The sequence below is a fragment of the Perca flavescens genome, chromosome 12 (assembly GCF_004354835.1).
Source record: "Perca flavescens isolate YP-PL-M2 chromosome 12, PFLA_1.0, whole genome shotgun sequence".
NCBI classification, from domain to species: domain Eukaryota; kingdom Metazoa; phylum Chordata; class Actinopteri; order Perciformes; family Percidae; genus Perca; species Perca flavescens.
The window spans coordinates 10,604,021-10,622,550 of NC_041342.1; the positions used below are offsets into that span (position 1 = coordinate 10,604,021).

Genomic DNA, 18,530 nt, shown 5'->3' on the forward strand with positions numbered 1-18,530 from the left:
GTGAGTCAACTCTGTACTTCCCTTGTGACTCAGCCCTGTGGTGCACTTTGGATATGCTTCTCACACACACACACACACACACACACACACACACACACACACACACACACACACACACACACACACACACACACACACACACACACACACACACACACACACACACACACACACACACACACACACACACACACACACACACACACACACACACACACACACACACACACACACACACACACACACACAAAAACAGACCACACAAATATGTTTCAGTTGATAGACAGGAATTTTTATTTTTTCCCCATTTACACATAGCAGTGCTGCTCGATCTGAATTATTCCTTTCAAAAAAGTCAGAAAAAAACAGTTAGGTTTACGACTCTAATAAAGCCACACAATAGAGATGACACAGCAACGTTTACAAGAAATTGCTTTTTGCAGGATAGGTGATACACGGAATAAGATAGTTATAAGCAATAAAGAGGTTACACATCACTGTGAGCAAACCGATCTGCTTTCATTTCTCGTGTCAAGAAATTTTGACAGTAATGACAGTATTTCTACAGAGTGAGTGGATGTATTTGTCTTTATCTTCTCCTCGTTTTGTCTCCATCTCCTCTTAACGAAACTGTAGTGGACTCACACGCAGACCGATCACATCCTTACCAATCTCTGTCGCCTACAAAAATAAAGTGAAATTAAAAAGGTTAGAGGTTACAGGGGATAGATATCCAATGTTTTGCTTTTACAAAATATAATATAAACACAATCTATTATTATTATTATTATGATGAAGAGCTTTTCAGGTTGACTGGAGTTGTACATGGCGGTCCAGAGTCCTGACCTACCTGTGTGACTCTGCAGATCTGGCCTTTGTAGGTAGGGCAGTAGCAGGCTCCAGACAGAGGGCACTTCTCAACAGGACGTCCACGGTACAGAGGGACAAAAGAGGCAGCGCACAGGTCAAACGGATTGTGGGGGTCGTAGTTCAACTGGTGGGCGTCTGTGAGGGTCTTCTCGCAGGCTGACAGAATCTTGCGGGTCTGAATGGTGGGGAGAGATTTAACACGGTGGTAAGAGATGAGAAAACAGTATAGAACTGTTATTTAAACAATACAAAGTCAATACAAATCCCACTAAATGAAGCTGTGGATGTCGCACAACCAACCTGCTGTGCAACATCTGGCTTCGGCCCCAGCTCGAGCAGGCGTCGAGCAAAGCTGGCAGCTGTCTTGAAGTTACGCAGTTTGAAGAAGAGGTTCAGAGCTGTGCGCAACACCAGCACCATGTGGACTGGCTGGAGATTACAGTGGGTGAAATAAGCAGCCATCTGTAGGGAAAACACACACAAGAAAATTAGTTTTAGGAATGAAACCGAAGTATGGATAACTACCAGTTTGTGGACTCATGCTGGCGATGGTCAGCCTACAACAACAGCTTTGACATTCAACCGAGGAGACGTCGGTAAGCCGCAGATATTTACCTCACACAGCCTCTTCTGCTGCTCCAATGTTTCTTTAGGCAACTTCTTCCTCTCCGTTTCCATGGTCAGACCCACGATGTACTCTCTGCAAATTGTGATCAGCTGCTGAGCCTGAAACACATACACAGATCCCAAATTATACAGGTGACTCCTCCACATTTAACAAAGTCAGCTTTCTAAATATATTCAGGTATATGTGCAAAATAAGCAGCATGCAGCCCCACATGGGTTTGCATGACAAATTGCAATAATTTGTGCTGCATTTGGACTTTTAACTGATTGGAATTCACAGCAGGATTGGTGCTCACCTCTGCAATCTCCTGCTTGTTATCAACCACCAGCAGCGGTACAGACAGCAGGATGATTCTGAAGCGCTCGACAGCTTCCTCAAACCGCCCGGACGTAGTCAGCTGGTAGCACTGCTGCAGGCGAGCGATTAGGTCGGAAAGGCGCAGGCCCACAGCAGGTAGTCCTTGCTTTGCGCCACAGTCCTTGAAAAGTAATTGTATTTGTAGGTTTGCTTTCACTCAAACGTGTTATTAGAAACAGGAAAGCCGGTAACCGTTAGTTCATTTAAATAAATGGAAAGCAAATTCACATCAGTGACACAGCAAGAGGAACATACTGTGATTCTTGATAAGAGATGATTTCAAAAAAAAAAAAAAAAAAAAAAAAAAAAAAACGTTCTGCTGTACCTTCCAGTTTCTCTGGGGATGGCCACGCAGGCAGGGCAGGGAAGGCAGCCCCAGGTAACAGGTGCGGCCTCTGGACATTGTCTGCATGAACAACGCCTTGTAGGGGGTGAAGCTCACAACTCCTACTTGGTCGTGGAGCAACTGCGGAAGGGGGAAAGTTAATACAGTTATAATGCTTGAATTAACATAACACTGTCATCCAAACCGTGCTGGGCCACACCTCACTTTCATTTAAAAGAAAACAACATTTAACTTAAAAGGTCCAATGTGTAGGAATTTCTCCCATCTAGCATCAAGATCATATATCGCAATCAACTCTCTCGCGCCACGCAGTTCAAAGTACGTATTACAGCTACGGTAGATTTTGATAATTACACACTGGACCATTAAAAATATATATTTAAAAAAAAAATTTAAAAAAAAGCAACAAAAAAAGTAGGAGAATAATACCAAAATTATGCACATACTCTCATAGCAGTTTCAAAAGAGCCAGCCAGGATGTGGTCCACTGGCAGCTGGGAGTTGTTGCACCACATCTGTGCGGGACTCATGCCCTTGGTCGGTGGGACGAAGAAGCCATCTTCCGCTCCTCCACCTGCACCTGTCGGTATGTCCTGATGGTTGGGAGACAGACATTGTAATGAGGAATTTCAACATTCACTATCGTTATACTGTAGCAGAGCGCAACAATAACTTCTCAGTGCAACATTTAGCTACAGTGGTGACAGGATTTGGTCCGTTTCATTTCTTGGAGGGTCTATTAACAATGTTATAGTGTCTAGTGTTAACACTGTTTGATGCAGCTCTTCTCACCAGTTCTGGAGGAAGGTCCAGATCTTCCTCCACCTCCCAGCCTCCTCCCTCCTCTTTCATTCCCCCTTCTTCCCCTAACCCTTCCTGGGCATCCATGAAGCCATCTGAGAGACAGACAAAGATGAGGAAAGATAAAGATTTTATACAAATAGGCCTGTTAGAATTATTACATAATTGTCTAATTGTCATTTTACATATTCACGGTTTCTTTGTCTAACCGCAATTAATTGCTAACATTAGCTAAAGTCCTAACGTATGACTTTATTGATTTTGTTTGGATGTGCCATAAGTGATTATTGGGTGGAGTTGTTGGCACTTGACCCTATACACGTTCATTGCAACAAAAATGACAGTTAGAATTATATTTTTGTAATAATAAAGAGGAGTGGTTTAATTCATAGGCTGTGTATTTGTGTTATTACATTATCACCGTGACATCACCAAAAGATGTATCCTGGAATTCATTTAAAACTTTAATTTGTTCAAAAAAATGTAAAAAATAAATTGTTTTTGAATTTAACTGAAAGAGAATTATATTGTTAATCGCAATTGCTTCTGAGACAATTAATTGTACAGCAAAATTTGGAATTGCTACAGCTCTATATACAAAGTTGTAGTATTGATGACTGATGATGACCCAATCTGCTCACTGCAAGGTCAGGTTTTTAAAAAAACTTCTTTAAGTTCTGCTTAATTTACCTTCATCCAGCTGAAGCTCAGCATCGTCTCCCCAACCCTCGCCTCCTGGGGCTTCCATGTCCAGGTCAGCAGCCATCTGACCGGCCTTCCCTACAACAGAAACACACTGTTCTCACTCTGGCAAAGTCAGCTGCCACAGGTTTCCACAACATATCCAAGTCATTTGATTTGATTTAGGCTTTTAAAAAAAAGGAACATGCCGACTTATTGGGACTTTAGCTTATTCACCGTAACCCCCAGAGTTAGACAAGTCCATACATACCCTTCTCATCTCCGTGCGTGCTGTAACGCTGTCAGACGGCTCCAGCATTAGCTTAGCCTAGCACAGATCCTGCAGGTGAATGGTTCCAGTAATCCTACTGCTCCAAATTGTGACAAAATAACGGCAACATGTTCCTATTTACATGTTGTGATTTGTAGATTCACAGCGTGTACACAAAACAACGTTACATGAGACACAGCCATCTTCTAACCGTAAACAAGCCGGGAACTATATTGTCAGACAGGCTTGCTGCGAGCATATCACTCTGCCAAAGTACTATATTCTTCCGCCTAAGAATATAGTTCCTGGTTTGTTTAGGGATAGAAGACGGCTGTGTCTCATGTTGCGTGGTTTTTTTGTACACACTGACTCCACAAATCACAACATGTAAATACGAACATGTTGGCATTATTTTGTCACTTATTCGGAGCAGTAGGATTACTGGAACCATTCACCTGATGTTCTGTGCTGGCCTGATGCCGCTGGAGCCGTCAGACAGCGTTACAGTACGCACGGAGATGAGAAGGGTATGTATCGACTTGTCTAACTCTGGGGGTTACGGTGAATAATATAAATTCCCAATAAGTCGGCGTGTTCCTTTAACACTTGCAAAACACTTCGCACTGTCACACTTTTGTGTACAGTACACAAGTATTTATATTATATGTGCATGTGTCAAGACTGATGACTCACCCTTGGCTCCGATGGCTCCCTCAAAGAAGCCCTTTGATACAGTGAGCAGAGGCCAGTTGGTGTCCAGAGGGTTGATGGGTGGAGAAGGCTGCAGCAGCTGTGCATTGGGATCAACCTCTGGCACCTACGAGAGACGCAATTATTTTATCAAAAATATGTATTTTTGCTACATTGAAAAGAAGAAAAAAAAAAAAAAAAGCACACTGCTTCAGTTTCAAACTGCATGTCACGGTGGTCCATGTTGCAGAGAATATTTTCTCAACACACCGTGTCCTTTTCTGGGTCAAAGGTCTCCTTCAGCGCCTCAGCCTCTTCATCCAGCCCGTGAGTGGCGGCAGTCAGGTAAGCCAGAGACTCTGGAAACATGCACACAAACAGAGTTGTTGGCTTCCTGTTCCATTGTTTACAATTTAAAACACTGTTTTGGCATGGTGGAAATAAAATGATTAAGTCTGAATATTTTTAGGTAGGTAAGTGTTTAATTTCCTTTCAATTTATTGAACCCCCCCCCACACACACACACACACACACACACACACACACACACACACACACACCCTAGACAGATCCTGGGCTATACAACTGCCCATTCTATACATTTTGGCACATTCTTCACTCAATCCATTCAGCCTCCTTTTTCAATTTTCTCATGTTAAACAGCTATTATGTATATATTTGTTTCTGTATTTATGGTTTGTATTAATGTTTATGTATGCATGCACCAACCACCAAGGCAAATTCCTTTTAAGTGTTACTTACTTGGAAATAAACCCTTTCCTGATTCTAATACATTGCCAAAATAGAGGCTGTAAGTCATTTTAGGTGGTTCTCATTTGTTACATTGCACAAACTGGGTCACGCGTAGCACCACAACGCACAGCGGTTATTGCTATTGCTGAATCATATTCAACTGCAAAAGAACAGTGGAAAGAACAAAACAGAGGAAATAGGAGTGAATATATGATATGGTAACTCACTCTGTCCACAGTTCTTCAGGATGCGGACCCTCTCGCTGACATCTCCCAGGTACAGAGCTGCCTGGTAGTGACCACTCATGTCCTTCCTGATCTCAGCTACGAACAAAAAGAGGATTAGATGTTAGTTCACTGACATACAAGACACACAAACCTCCAACCAAATCCCCACATCGGTGGCACAAAGACAAATCCTTCAATGAACCATCTCTCACCGATCTTCATCATCTTGCGCAGCTTGGCCAAGTTGCCGGTGATGAGGTAGAGGAAGGTGAGCTTGTCAAAGTTCTTGGTCCTCTGGTAGCACATTTCCACGACCTGGTGGTGACCCTGCAGCAGTGCTGCTTCACCCAGACGCTCCCAGCAGCCGCGCTCATCCAGGGCCTTGGCTGCCTCCAGAGCCACCTGGAAGTACCGAGAAACAGGAATTTAAAAAAATAAAAATAAATAAAGTGTACTTGAACCTGGGTTTTGTGAAAACGTGAACCAGACAGCAGAGGGAGGATGCAAACTAAAGCTTGATGAGCTGAAATTGTAATACAGCAAATATTGGCTCAGCAGAAAAGCAGCAGCATCAACATGTTTGTATGTATGCCAAAGTGCAAAAAAAATAATAATAGTGCATGTCATGAATAAGAAACTGTTCCTAATTATACAGTTTGTCCAGCAGTAATCTTGTATGGCTAGTCCACACAGCATCACGGGACGGGAGAAAAACGTGCTCTGGTTTATTGGCTAGGGTTGGGCATCGTTTGGATTTTAACGATTCTGATTTCAATTCCGATTCTTCCTTTCAATTCCGGTTCTTATCGATTTCTCGATTCCGATTCTTTGAGGGGTGGAGTTGAAACAGTTCACATGCCTATTTTCAAAAATAAGAGGAAAGTTTTATTTTGATTCAACGGTGGTTTGCAGTTTTACAGCTTTTTCAATGTAAAATAAAGCCACACTAGAGCGCCGCTTAATGTGCTCCATGGCTGCAACACAACAAGCGCCTGGCTGCTACGGAAACCCAAACTTGCGCTTGTTAAACTGGGAAGTGAGTCCGATGGAATCGTAATTTTTGAAACGATTCCGATTAGGAATCGGTTCTCGATGCCCAACCCTATTATTGGCATTTCTTTAAACCCATCAAAATCGTCAATCAACGGTGCAATGCTGCATCTGCAAAATAGCCTCTGGAAGGAACTTGTTTTGGTGGATCGTGTGTACATTCAAAGGTTGTTTTAGTCATGCAACAGAAAACTCAGATTGGACAGATAGTCTAGCTAGCTGTCTGGATTTACCCTGCAGAGATCTGAGGAGCAGTTAACCATAGTCCTCAGAAATCCACCGGAGTTTAAAACGCCAACACAAAGAAAGCCGAAGGTGACGGGACATCCAGCGGCCCCTGAACTATCCCGGAAATGAAATGCCGTTGCTATAGACTAGTCCAGCAGCAGCTCACCTCAATGTTTCCACACTCCAGAGCCAGACTAAAGCGTGTCTTCTCATCTTTGACAAAGTGCAGCGCCACCTCGGGGTAACCCTTCTTCTGCAGGTAGGCAATGATGGACTGGCCCACCAGCTTGGCATTACGCACCATGTGGAGCACCTGGAGGGACAACGACAAGAGCAATGTCGTCAGAACCAGCATTTGGGAACTAAATGATTGCCAGTACAAAGTTTAAGAGGTCAAAAATGTTAATGAAATTAAGATTTGAAATGCAAAATTGCTGCAGTCCACGTCCATTTCTGACACTGTTGCACATTAAGTACAATATTGCAAAGTATCAGGAACAGTATACTGCAATAATAATAATAATAATAATAATAATAATAATAATTCACAAAACAGTGATGACCCCAGACCCACCTCATCATATTTGCGGTTGACCAGGGCCAGTTTGAAGCGATATTCGGTGGGGTCAATGGTGAGGACGCGCGGCCTGCACTCCCTGTCCAGGCAGTAAACACTGTTTCCTCTCACACGGGTCACATAGATGGGAAGGTCCAGGGTCCTGATGATACCATGATCACTACAGGGGAACACAATGAAAGCACAATGTTAGATGTCATGACCGAAAGAACGAGATCCAGGGTACAAGCGGCCAAAATGGGTTTCGTCAGAAGGGTGGCTGGCGTCTTCCCTTAGAGATAGGGTGAGAAGCTCAGTCATCCGTGAGGAGCTCGGAGTAGAGCCGCTGCTCCTTTGCGTCGAAAGGAGCCAGTTGAGGTGGTTCGGACACCTGGTAAGCACTGGTAGTATGTGCTGATGGTTGCTTTTTATTTGCACTCTTTGAAATCGGCTCAAGACACAAAACAACGTGTGCCCATCACCAGTCTGGTACATTTTCGCTTTATCTAGTAATTATGCTGCCGTCTCAGCAAGACCTTATGCTGTTCTACTTATCTCCTTTGCTTATGAAAGTGAAACAGGTTGAGTGTTGAGTCTGCCGCTGCGGCCTGTACAAAGTGGAGGCAGTTTACCTGCCTGATAACAGACTTGTTATAACTGTGATAAATCAACACGTTTTGTTTTTTTAAGCAGCACATACCCAGAGGTGAGGGCGTATTTGATGTGGTTGGAGGTGGTGTAGATGAAGACTCCACTCTCTTCCCAGGCTCCACTCTTCACTCTGATGTTCTCGTGGATGTTGCACAGACTCTCCAGCTTACGGTTGCAGATCATGATGGCTGTGGGATGAAAAAGAGAGCAACAGAGATTTAGACTTCCTTTTTAAAGAATCACTAGAGAGAAACGTCAGGGTTCAACTTTTGGCCGTCAAGAGCATATTGACATTAGCCGTCTTGTCTGACAGCATTATTTTCAATACTCATTTAGCTGTACTAAAGCCTTTCATAAACTGCTTTTAACAACATTCACAAATCAATCTTCCTCTAACTAAATCCTTACACTAACACACGGCAACCCTTTCTTTGTGCGAGTAACTTTGCCTTTGAAGCCCAATTTGATGCAGAAAAGCTCATGTCTCAGTAATGTTTCCAAGCCTCAGCCCTGGCAGCACAAAAAAGTATAAAAGGACAGAATAAGATAAAAGATAATGTGACTCTGTGATAAGTGTCCTTGTGTGTAGGCGCAGTTATCCATCTTATCTACCCACCGTGTTTAGCCAGCAGGGCCACGTGGCTGGTGTCAGAACTCCACACCACGTACTTGACCTTGGCGATCTTAACGGTGGCCAGGGAGCGTTTCTGCTGCACGTCGAACAGCGTGACGCCATCGGCATCACGCAGCAACAATGACCCTGTCCCGGCGTAGAAGATCTCCTCGCAGCTCGGCACCTGAACTTTCTTCACAATTTCATTCTTCAGGTTCTTGATCAGCAGCTATAAAAAAAAAAAAAAAAAAAAAAAAAAAAAAAAGAGAGGGAAATGTTCATGTTAATCCTGGTCAAGATATTCTGTTCTTTCTCAAAACATTTTCAGACTTTCTACACCTGCAGATGCACTTACAGAGTGCATACGATCCAGGACAGCAAATCTGTTCCTGGCCACCCAGACTGCAGTCAGACCGGAGGATCTCTTCCCCTCTGGTGCTGATAAAGAAAATAAAAATTAAAAATAAGACAGAATTCTGTGTTACTTGTGCAGTATATTTAAACCACCATGCAGTGGAAATGCACCAGAAGTAACAGTAATGATACAGTAGCAAGCAAGACATGACATTTAATAACACATTATCACTTAAAAAAAAAAAAAGACAATATGAATGAGTAGTAATTCACCATTTACAAGGCAAAGTGTGAGGAAAAAACAGAACTTTAGTGAGTTGTTTCTTTACCATCAGGGTTCTGAGAGTCACTTTCTTTGGGAATAGAGTACAGGTCATAGGTGCTGTTCTCCAGGTTGGTCGCCCTCTGCAGGAGGTAAAGAGCATTACATAACGTAAATGGAAAAAAAGGAATTTAAGTGACTGTACTGTAGCTACCAATGAGGGATTAACAAGCGTGTGTGTGTGTGTGTGTGTGTGATTGCGAGATACAGTACTTACAGTGCAGAGCAGGACAGCGTTCTCCGCAGGGTTGTAAGACATGCTGAACACCGGAAACTTCGACCCACTAGGACAGACAGACAGACAAACAAATATATATATATATATATATATATATATATATATATATATATATATATATATATATATATAAAAAACGGCACGTTACACTCACTGCTATCCAGATAACAAAAGTCCTAAAATCAAGTCAGAATGAGGGTTAGCTGGTTATGACCCTACCTGCGCAGCTGCATGACAGCAGTGTCCTTGCTGCTGTTGAAGTCCAGCTGGCGGAGGAAGCGGTCCTTGACGTAGTAGAGCATGTTGCCGTGCACGGCGTAGGCCGGACGCTCACGCTCCAGCTTGAACACAATCATGCCGCTGTCATGACCTGAGGGGCACACAGAGAGTCTTTCAGAAGAATAGTCACATACACGTTAGTTACACACCTAACGTTTAAATGCACAAGTCCCTCTGCTGCAGGAGGAGGGTGCCATTTTTTTTTTTTTTTTTTTTTTTTTTTTTTTTTTTACAGACAGGCAAATAAAGCACAGAAAATGTATTTTCATGTACGACGGTAACCAAAATGTCAGCGGTTAATGCCATCTTAACGAATATGACACAGAGTACTTTGAGGCAAGATGATTTGAAAACTTTCATACTCCAACACCAAAATCATGACTTTGTTAACCCATTTAGGCCTAAAACGCCTGCTAAAAAAGGCCTTTTGCTTTGCTGCAAACCCTTGGTGTTCTCTCAATGAGCTTCATGAGGTAGTCACCTGAAATGGTTTTAACTTCATAGGTGTGCCTTGTCAGGGTTAATTAGTGGAATTTTTTCCCTTATTAATAAAAAAGCAAAGTGTGGCTACTTTGAAGAATCTAAAATATAAGACATGTTTTCAGTTATTTCACACTTTTTTGTTAAGTACATAATTCCATATGTGTTCATTCATAGTTTTGATGCCTTCAGTGAGAATCTACAATGTAAATAGTCATGAAAATAAAAAGGAAACGCATTTGAATGAGAAGATGTGTCCAAACTTTTGGCCTGTACTGTATGTCGTCTTAGATTTTGAAGAATCGTAATATCTTTACATAAGTTTTCTCTTTTCCTGGTTTCAAAGGCTGCATTACAGTAAAGTGATGTCATTTTCTGAACCAACCAGACTGTTCTAGTTGTTCTATTATTTGCCATTTGTCATTATGTCCACATTATGATGGTCATTTATCTAAAATCTAAATGTGAAGATATTTTGTGAAAGCACCAATCGTCAACCTTACAATATCTTCGCAATATCGTCATCAAGGTCTTTGGTAAAAAATATTGTGATTTCTGTGGCCGGTTAGCTCTGTTGGTAGAGCGGGCGCACATGTGCAGAGATTTGTTCCGCGACGCAGAAGGTCCAGGGTTTAAATCCAACCTGTGGCGGTTTTCCTGCATGTCTTCCCCATATTGCCCAGCCCTAGTACAGATGCAGACCAGAGTCACCACCTACCAGCAGCAAACAGGTTGAGGTTTGGATGAGCACCCAGCACCCAGAAGCGATCGTGGTCCCGGCGGAAGGTCTGCACTCCGGTCCTCTTGGACATATCCCACACGCGGATGCTCTTGTCCTCAGAGTTGGACAGGATGAGCTCCTGGCGCGGGTGGAAGACGGCACAGGACACGTTGTTGTAGTGGCCACGGCACGTATCCAGCTCCCATGCCTTGGATTCTGGACCGTGGGAGGAAGAGACCGTGGGTTAGATAATCAGAAGGGTGGAAAGAGAGATGAGAAATGTGAACACTGGGTAGGAAAGGAAAACGGTGACAGATGCTGTCAAGCAGTGCTTCTAAAATGGAGGTACGCATGCCACTAGGGGTACTCTGGAACACTGTAGGGGGAATGTAAGTTTTTTTTATTTTATTTTATTTTTTTTAATTGGTAAATTAAATAAACATCAGTCATGCATAATTCCTAAAATAATTATACACTATAATTATGAATGGATTTAGTGGTTCTAAACATTTAATATAACCGGTAGCATTAAAATGTTTTTCAGTTACAATATTGTTGTTTAGTAAATCAGATGCAGACAGCGCAGCACTGTCCTCTTTATAAAGCTAGGCTTTTTTTGTTTTGCGCTGGTCAGGGGGGGTACTAAGAAGATGGAAAAATATTTTTCAAAAGGGGGCACATTATTGAAAAAATGTTTGAGAACTACTGCTTTAAAGTATCAAATCAAGCACTTAGTAGCATAAGGAAGCCGTGATGAAAAAGCAGATGCATTTAAATAGTTTGTGTTTTTGTTGATGATGTGCCATCCTGGGTATAAAGTAGAATTTCAATGAACTACTTTGATAATGGGCCCTTGCTGGGCAGCAGCAGGTTAAACTAGTGATTTCTGAGCCAGTTACCGTTCATTCTCCAGATCTTGACCTGCCGGTCGTCGGCTCCAGACACAATGAGAGGCATGGTGGGGTGAAAGGCGGCCCAGTTGACCCCCCGGTCGTGACCCTGGGCACAGATGCACAAGGTCGCGTCACACACAAATCCAAACGAAGATCCAACAACAGCTGTGCCACCACTGAGGCCCAGCGCTGAAGGGTTTCTGAACACAATAGCACCAACGGCGCTCTCTGGGATAAAATCTAATTTAGCGACAAATTACTTCTAAAACAAATTAATCTCCAGTGGACAATGTTAATTAAAAAGGCATAAAAAAGGTTTATTGCAGAAGTTATTTAAATCGTGATTCCTTTTTCACGCTAATTCCATCATAGGTGAAGGAGTCCAAAGATGAGTGAGACTGTGCCTGGTTGTGTCCCAATGTTCCATTACTTTAATTAAATGACACACCACTGTTGTTAATGTTAAAACCCAACCCAGGCGATGTCATTTTCTTTCCTAAGGCTAGGACCCCAAGCAATAACTCAAAACACACAGGACGTGATGTATATTTTACTACACTTACCTACAGTTTCGCCCATTGAGCCTAAAAACTAAATAAGTTGGTATTTTCCATGAAGTCGCTGACGATTTGGAAAATCTCTTTACAATGCTAAGCTTGTTTCTCTTTGGCTTTTCAGTGGAAAGTTATTTTTACACCAACATAGCATCATATTACCACTATAAGTGTTATTGGGAGAGCTGGGCGATATGGAGAAAATCAAATATCACAATATTGTAAAACAAATACCCCGATGTCGTCATTGTTACGAAATTGTATGGTTGACAAATGGTGCCTTAACAAAATATCCTCACAATTAGATTTAAAGGTCCTACGACATGCTGCTTTTTGGATGCTTTTATATAGACCTTAGTGGTCCCCTAATACTGTAACTGAAGTCTCTTTTCACTGTCACTGGGGGACCATAGGCAGGCTGGGGGAACGCATATTAATGTTAAAAAACCTCATTAAGTGACATTTTCATGCCATGGGACCTTTAAAATATATAGTCATCAATAATGTGGACATAATGAATAAGTGGGTAAAGGCAAATAAAAACAAAGCTAGAACGGTCTCGTAAAGTCAGAAAATGACATCACTTTACTGTAATGTAGCCTTTAAAAACCAGGAAAAGACAACACTTAAGTTCAAGGTTGATTCACTCAAAACATCACCATATCAAACTCTACAACAACAAAAAACCTAAGTCATGCATGCGAAACGCACTGCTCACCTCAAGGACATGCTTGACAACAGCATCCGAGGCACCGAACAAGTCGACGCCAGAGATGCCGCGCACGTCCGTCTCCACAGAGCCTGGAGACAGGTTCTTCTTCCTCAGACCTGGAACCAACATTCATGGCATCGCGTGCAAGGAAGGAGCCATATTCATGTTACACAAAAGGCACAACCACAATACAGGGGAGGAAGAAAAACATAACAAGGTACAAATTATTAAAATAATGAAATACGAAGCAATACCATTGGAGAGAGGCAACAGAGGAACATCATAAAAGAGGGAGAACTGTTGGACTACTGAACACACACAGACACACAGGGTCGAAACACACCAACACAACATCTGCTCTCTCATTCCCCCCGCCCACTTGAGTCTGGAAACAATCATGGCCGAACTAGAGTTAGCTTGATTAGGTTAATGAATCGCTTGTATACAGAAGAAAACCGCACTTACTCATGATTTGACTGAACAGCAGTGAAAGATACAGATTACCTTCCAGACTCAAACGAGAGGAGGAAGTAAAAATGATTGAGAAAACACAGCTTGCATTCATGATTCCTGCCCAATTAAAACAATGTGGTGGACAGGTAGTTCAACAGTATGGAGAGATGACACAGGGTTGGGGGGGGGGGGGGGAGAGAAGGCACTAGGAACCCATGTGCAGGTGTGGATGTTTCCAGGGGGAGCATGGAATAAGGTTGACACAGGGAGCGCGTGGACTCGGCTGATGGGGGTGGGGGTGGGTGGTGCTTGGCGTTGTAAAGACGTGCTCTGATGGGGCGTTGGATGTCAGGAATATGAATTTAGTTTTTCTTAGAGGCTCATGCACAGATGTTTAAGTCACATGCAGAGTTAATAATAAAAAAATAAAAAAATCGGACGTGTCACAGTTACAGGTTAGGAATGAAGTTGGTAACGATATGGCGACTTTGGCTACAAGAAATATAAACCTGGCTGTTTATTTCAGGTTATATTTTGAGTAGTAGAGCCAGCCGTGCACGTCATGCCAGGAGGAGTATAAAAACATTTTAAAATCAATAATCAGTACTCAAAAAGTTTAAGTTTATAAAAGATAAGCTTGCAAAATAGTTAGTAGTTATGGTTGTTTTTCTTGATGCATTTTATACCAATGCAAAAAAGATAAAACACCAGTATGACAAGCAGTATGGACTTCCTACGTCATATGTCTTATAATGAGTATGAGTGCAAAGTGACCCTTCCTTTCATGTTAAATGGATGCCGTGCATGGAACATGGCGAGTCAAGCGTGACATTTCCTACGCCCTGCTAGGACGCTGTATGATGTAGATGTATAAAAGCAATCATGCTCTTCGCTAGAAAATGCAAAAGCAAATATATCCACAGGACAGGAGACAGTTACAGATCCACATCTAATGCAGGTTGACATGTAGGAAAGTGATAGTAGATGCGTGTCAATTAATGGTTTAGTTAGTGAGAAGACAAGAATCAGGAAGCAAGAAATAACATCAACATACAAAGATTTTAAGAGCATGCAAAGGCACAGAAACACCTCCCCATTTTGTCATCTTATAGGCTACCTCTCTCATCTTTAAACTCTTCAGTTAGAACACTTATTTACAGTGCAGGGTTTCATTTACAAATACCACACTATAAATCTGTCTGTCTTTCCTGAAAGGAGGAGAGGTGCTTCTGCAAACAGCCCATACAGATTTGTCCTACAAGTAGGAGAGGAAGAAGAGGTGGTTCAAGACTTGACATTCATCCTGTTCCTGCTTCTTCCTCGTCCTTTGTACCACTCTACCCTCCCACCCCTTCATTAACCCAGCACGCTGTCCTCTGGCCAGCCGTCCCCAGGCCCTCACCGGAAATATCCCACACGCGCACGGTCTGGTCCAGACTGGCCGACACCACCAGGTCCTCAGCTGGGTGGAACTGGGCGCACATCACGTAGTGATTATGGCCGGTGAGCACACTGTGGATGAGGAGGAATGAAAAAATAAAAAGCGGGATACATTCTGAATTAGAACACAGGTTGTCTAAATATTTTCAGGGTAATAACAATGCTCATTATAATGCTTTCCTTGACATTTTCCATCTGATTTGTGCAAAGGTATGACATCAAAATACATGTAAATGCCCAATTATACCCAATAATTATTATTTTGTTTAGGTAAACAATAACTTTCAAAAAAGTGTTTCTCAGTTTTAAAAACTTCAATGCGTCTTACCAGACGCAGGTCCTGGACTGCCAGTTCCAGATGCGAATAGTCTGGTCATCTGAGGCGCTCAGAATCCAGGGGTACTCCTACAGAAATTCATTCATTCCAGATTTACTTTTTCCAAATGGATGACAAGATTCTGTATCTTGGCGTTTGTCACGCTTTATCTTAATATCAGTGATGAAATAGATAGGAAGCAGATGAACTTTAAAGTGGCAGAACAACTCACATGGTGGAAGAAGGTGGTTCTGATGTAGTCAAGGTGTCCAAGGAGAGTGAAGAGGCAGCGTCTCAGCTTGTAGTTCCACACCTGGTCAAAACAAGAATATCTTCTCAGCATATACATGTATATTGTATTAATGTAATCTAATAAAATTGTATGGAATACTGATTTCAAATCAGCAAGACATGACAGCACCATACAACAGACCATCACATCTCTAACATCAATTGTAAGTATTTCAACTTGAAAACTCTTGAATAGATCACTTGATGAGATGTGGGCATCAGGGCAACTTATCTGCTTAAACTTGTCAGCTTTGTGATATTTCCTCGTGGCAACATGCCAGCTTAAAAGCGGTCTCACCTTGATTTTGTAATCATCTCCTCCAGACACAAACAGAGGCTGCTGTTTGTGGAAATCAATTCCTCTGACGGGACCTGTGGGCAAAGGACGCATCAATTACATCACATTTCTATCAAGAATACAGTGTGGAAGGAGAATCAATAATGATATACTATACACTACATTGGCCTACATCACTGCCTTACCATCATGCTCGTCAAACTTGTCAATCAGCGTGCACATGCGATAGTCCCACAGCTGGATGACTCCGTTGTGCAAACTTGCAAGAACCCATGGTCTCTTCGGATGGAAACTTAGGCCTGAAATGTAAAACAGCTGATTAGCTATCTCATAACATCAGTTGAAAACAGGCAATCAAACCTCAGCCGATGAGATGTCATCTTACGAGCATCTATGGCACACATAAATGTATTATTTATCAAAAAGTGGGCTGTCCTTCTCTTCCGAAGACGTCAGCATCTGTTTATTTATTTATATATAAAGGGATTGTCCAAAAATGGCCCTTATATCTGACATTCTTTGCCTGGAACACATGATACCCGCTCACAGGATTGGTTAGTTCTGCAGGTTCCTAGACCTAATAACAGTGATCTGGGAAAGACCGCTTTTAGGTTATATGAATTGCAGTGTAATTTGAAGTTTGATACTCTGATTACAATGGCTCGTTTCTGAAATCTTAGTCCAAATTCTAATTTTAGCGCTGATTGTTTTTAATTTCTTTTAATTTACTTATTTCAATCCATCATATCATTGTAGCCATCACGATTGATAATGTACATTTTAAATGGTTGCTTCATGTTTTATGTACGCGGGTCTCTGATTGTATAAAGGTTTGAAATCCGCAAGGAAACCATGTCAAGTGGTCAAGTTTAGCTAAATACTGTAACGTTAGTTAGTAACGCTAGCTAAATAACGAAGCGAAGAGATGGCGTTCAACATCACTACATTTGAACACAGGACAGGACATAAATGATTTAGATGTGTGATATTGTGATACATAAACATGTTAAAACAAGCAATTGATTCTTTTACAGGCATAACTTTAAAAGGATAAATAACAGCCGGATAACGTCAGCTAGCTAACGCTAGCTTCTAAGCTGCAGCTGGCAAACTCTTACCTTTGACACGGGCCGACTTCGTTTCAAATTTTGTTAACATCGTCACTTGACAAGAATACAAGTCGCAATGTCAATGCCGTGGCAAAATTTAACTCCAAACCAACAATTTAAACAACTCAAATATTCCAGACAAGTTAACTCAGGCGGCCTGATCGCCTTCGCCCATTTAGCTGATTCTCCTTTTCCTGACACGTAGGTAGGTAGCCCGTTCTGTCTTCCGGTTTTGAACAATAAAGTTGTGCAGTGAAAATTTGACGCAGAAAGCTCCACGGCGGCGGCAGATAGAAATACAACACATAGAACTGAACTGATACACGCCCTGCCTATGGATAGAATGGTGGATCTTTGACTATATCAAAGCATAACTAATCTAAATAGTACATTTCTACAGTGTGGTTGGACAAGACCATTTATTATGTAAAAACCATGTACTGTAAAAACATGCAGCTTGCAGTATATTAAAGCCATGTTCGTACAGTTACAGAAATACTACAAGGTCAATTTGGAAGCTGTTCTTGGGCTTTCATTCATATCATATGATCATATGATCAGTAGACTGAGTTTGCAGCAGTCATGAAATTGTAGAGGTTTACATTTCCATTTTTTTCTGAGCATGTTTCATCCACGTTGGCTAAAAATCTAAATTTAGTAGCTGGTAGTATTACTGTAGATGCTCTACTAAAGTAAAAATATGAGTAACAGTATAACACAATGTAAAAAAACAACAACTCTATAAGCAGTAAAGCCCTGCATTTAAAAATCTTTGTAAATGGTATGACACTTTCAAACAATAGCTGGTTGAGGTGGACCAAGTTTTAACTATACTTAGTTACAATACATACACACACACATTAAAACCATAACACCGCACATCATTTTTATTGCATGTGTATAAACACTGTATATTTATATGTAGATATATCTTGTTTTATGTTTGTATTTCAAACATACATGTTTCCTTGCACTTAGGCCACACACACACACACACTTTTATAAACTGATCTGAGTTTTGAATGTGAAGTCTTAATCTGCAATGTTATTAGTCACTTTAGTCGTCTAATAAGTACATAAAATAGCAAAAATGGAAATACTAAGGTATAATTATCTGAATATTAGTACTTCTCTCACTCGCTACTACTAATGTAAAATCAATGATTGCTAATAATCCACAACAACAAAATAATTAGCATTATACCATTATTTTATTTGATGTATTTACAAAACAAAACTGTGTCAAATAACAGGATGCATTTTTTAAACGGTGCTCTGGGCGTGTGCATCGGCCCTGAGAGTTGAATAGAGTGCACCCCCCCCTCCCCCCTCGTCCTTTAATCGACCT

The 18,530-nt window shown here is 41.6% G+C and overlaps 1 protein-coding gene across 1 annotated transcript; it reads right to left on the reverse strand.

The window, feature by feature from the left end:
• Positions 1-270: 270 nt before the first annotated feature.
• copa (COPI coat complex subunit alpha) lies at positions 271-17,417 on the reverse strand. The gene is made up of 30 exons (XM_028592286.1): positions 17,192-17,417; positions 16,259-16,372; positions 16,074-16,147; positions 15,717-15,797; positions 15,497-15,573; positions 15,131-15,240; positions 13,282-13,391; positions 12,016-12,115; positions 11,114-11,332; positions 9,856-10,006; positions 9,616-9,682; positions 9,406-9,481; positions 9,078-9,160; positions 8,726-8,951; positions 8,159-8,297; positions 7,477-7,639; positions 7,069-7,215; positions 5,837-6,026; positions 5,625-5,720; positions 4,915-5,003; positions 4,648-4,771; positions 3,693-3,782; positions 2,994-3,097; positions 2,648-2,794; positions 2,181-2,321; positions 1,794-1,976; positions 1,486-1,596; positions 1,171-1,332; positions 851-1,045; positions 271-681 (listed from the first exon to the last, which is right to left on the reverse strand). Exons 1-30 carry the CDS (start codon positions 17,229-17,231, stop codon positions 622-624), a joined length of 3,669 nt encoding a protein of 1,222 aa, XP_028448087.1. The 5' UTR covers positions 17,232-17,417; the 3' UTR covers positions 271-621.
• Positions 17,418-18,530: the final 1,113 nt, after the last annotated feature.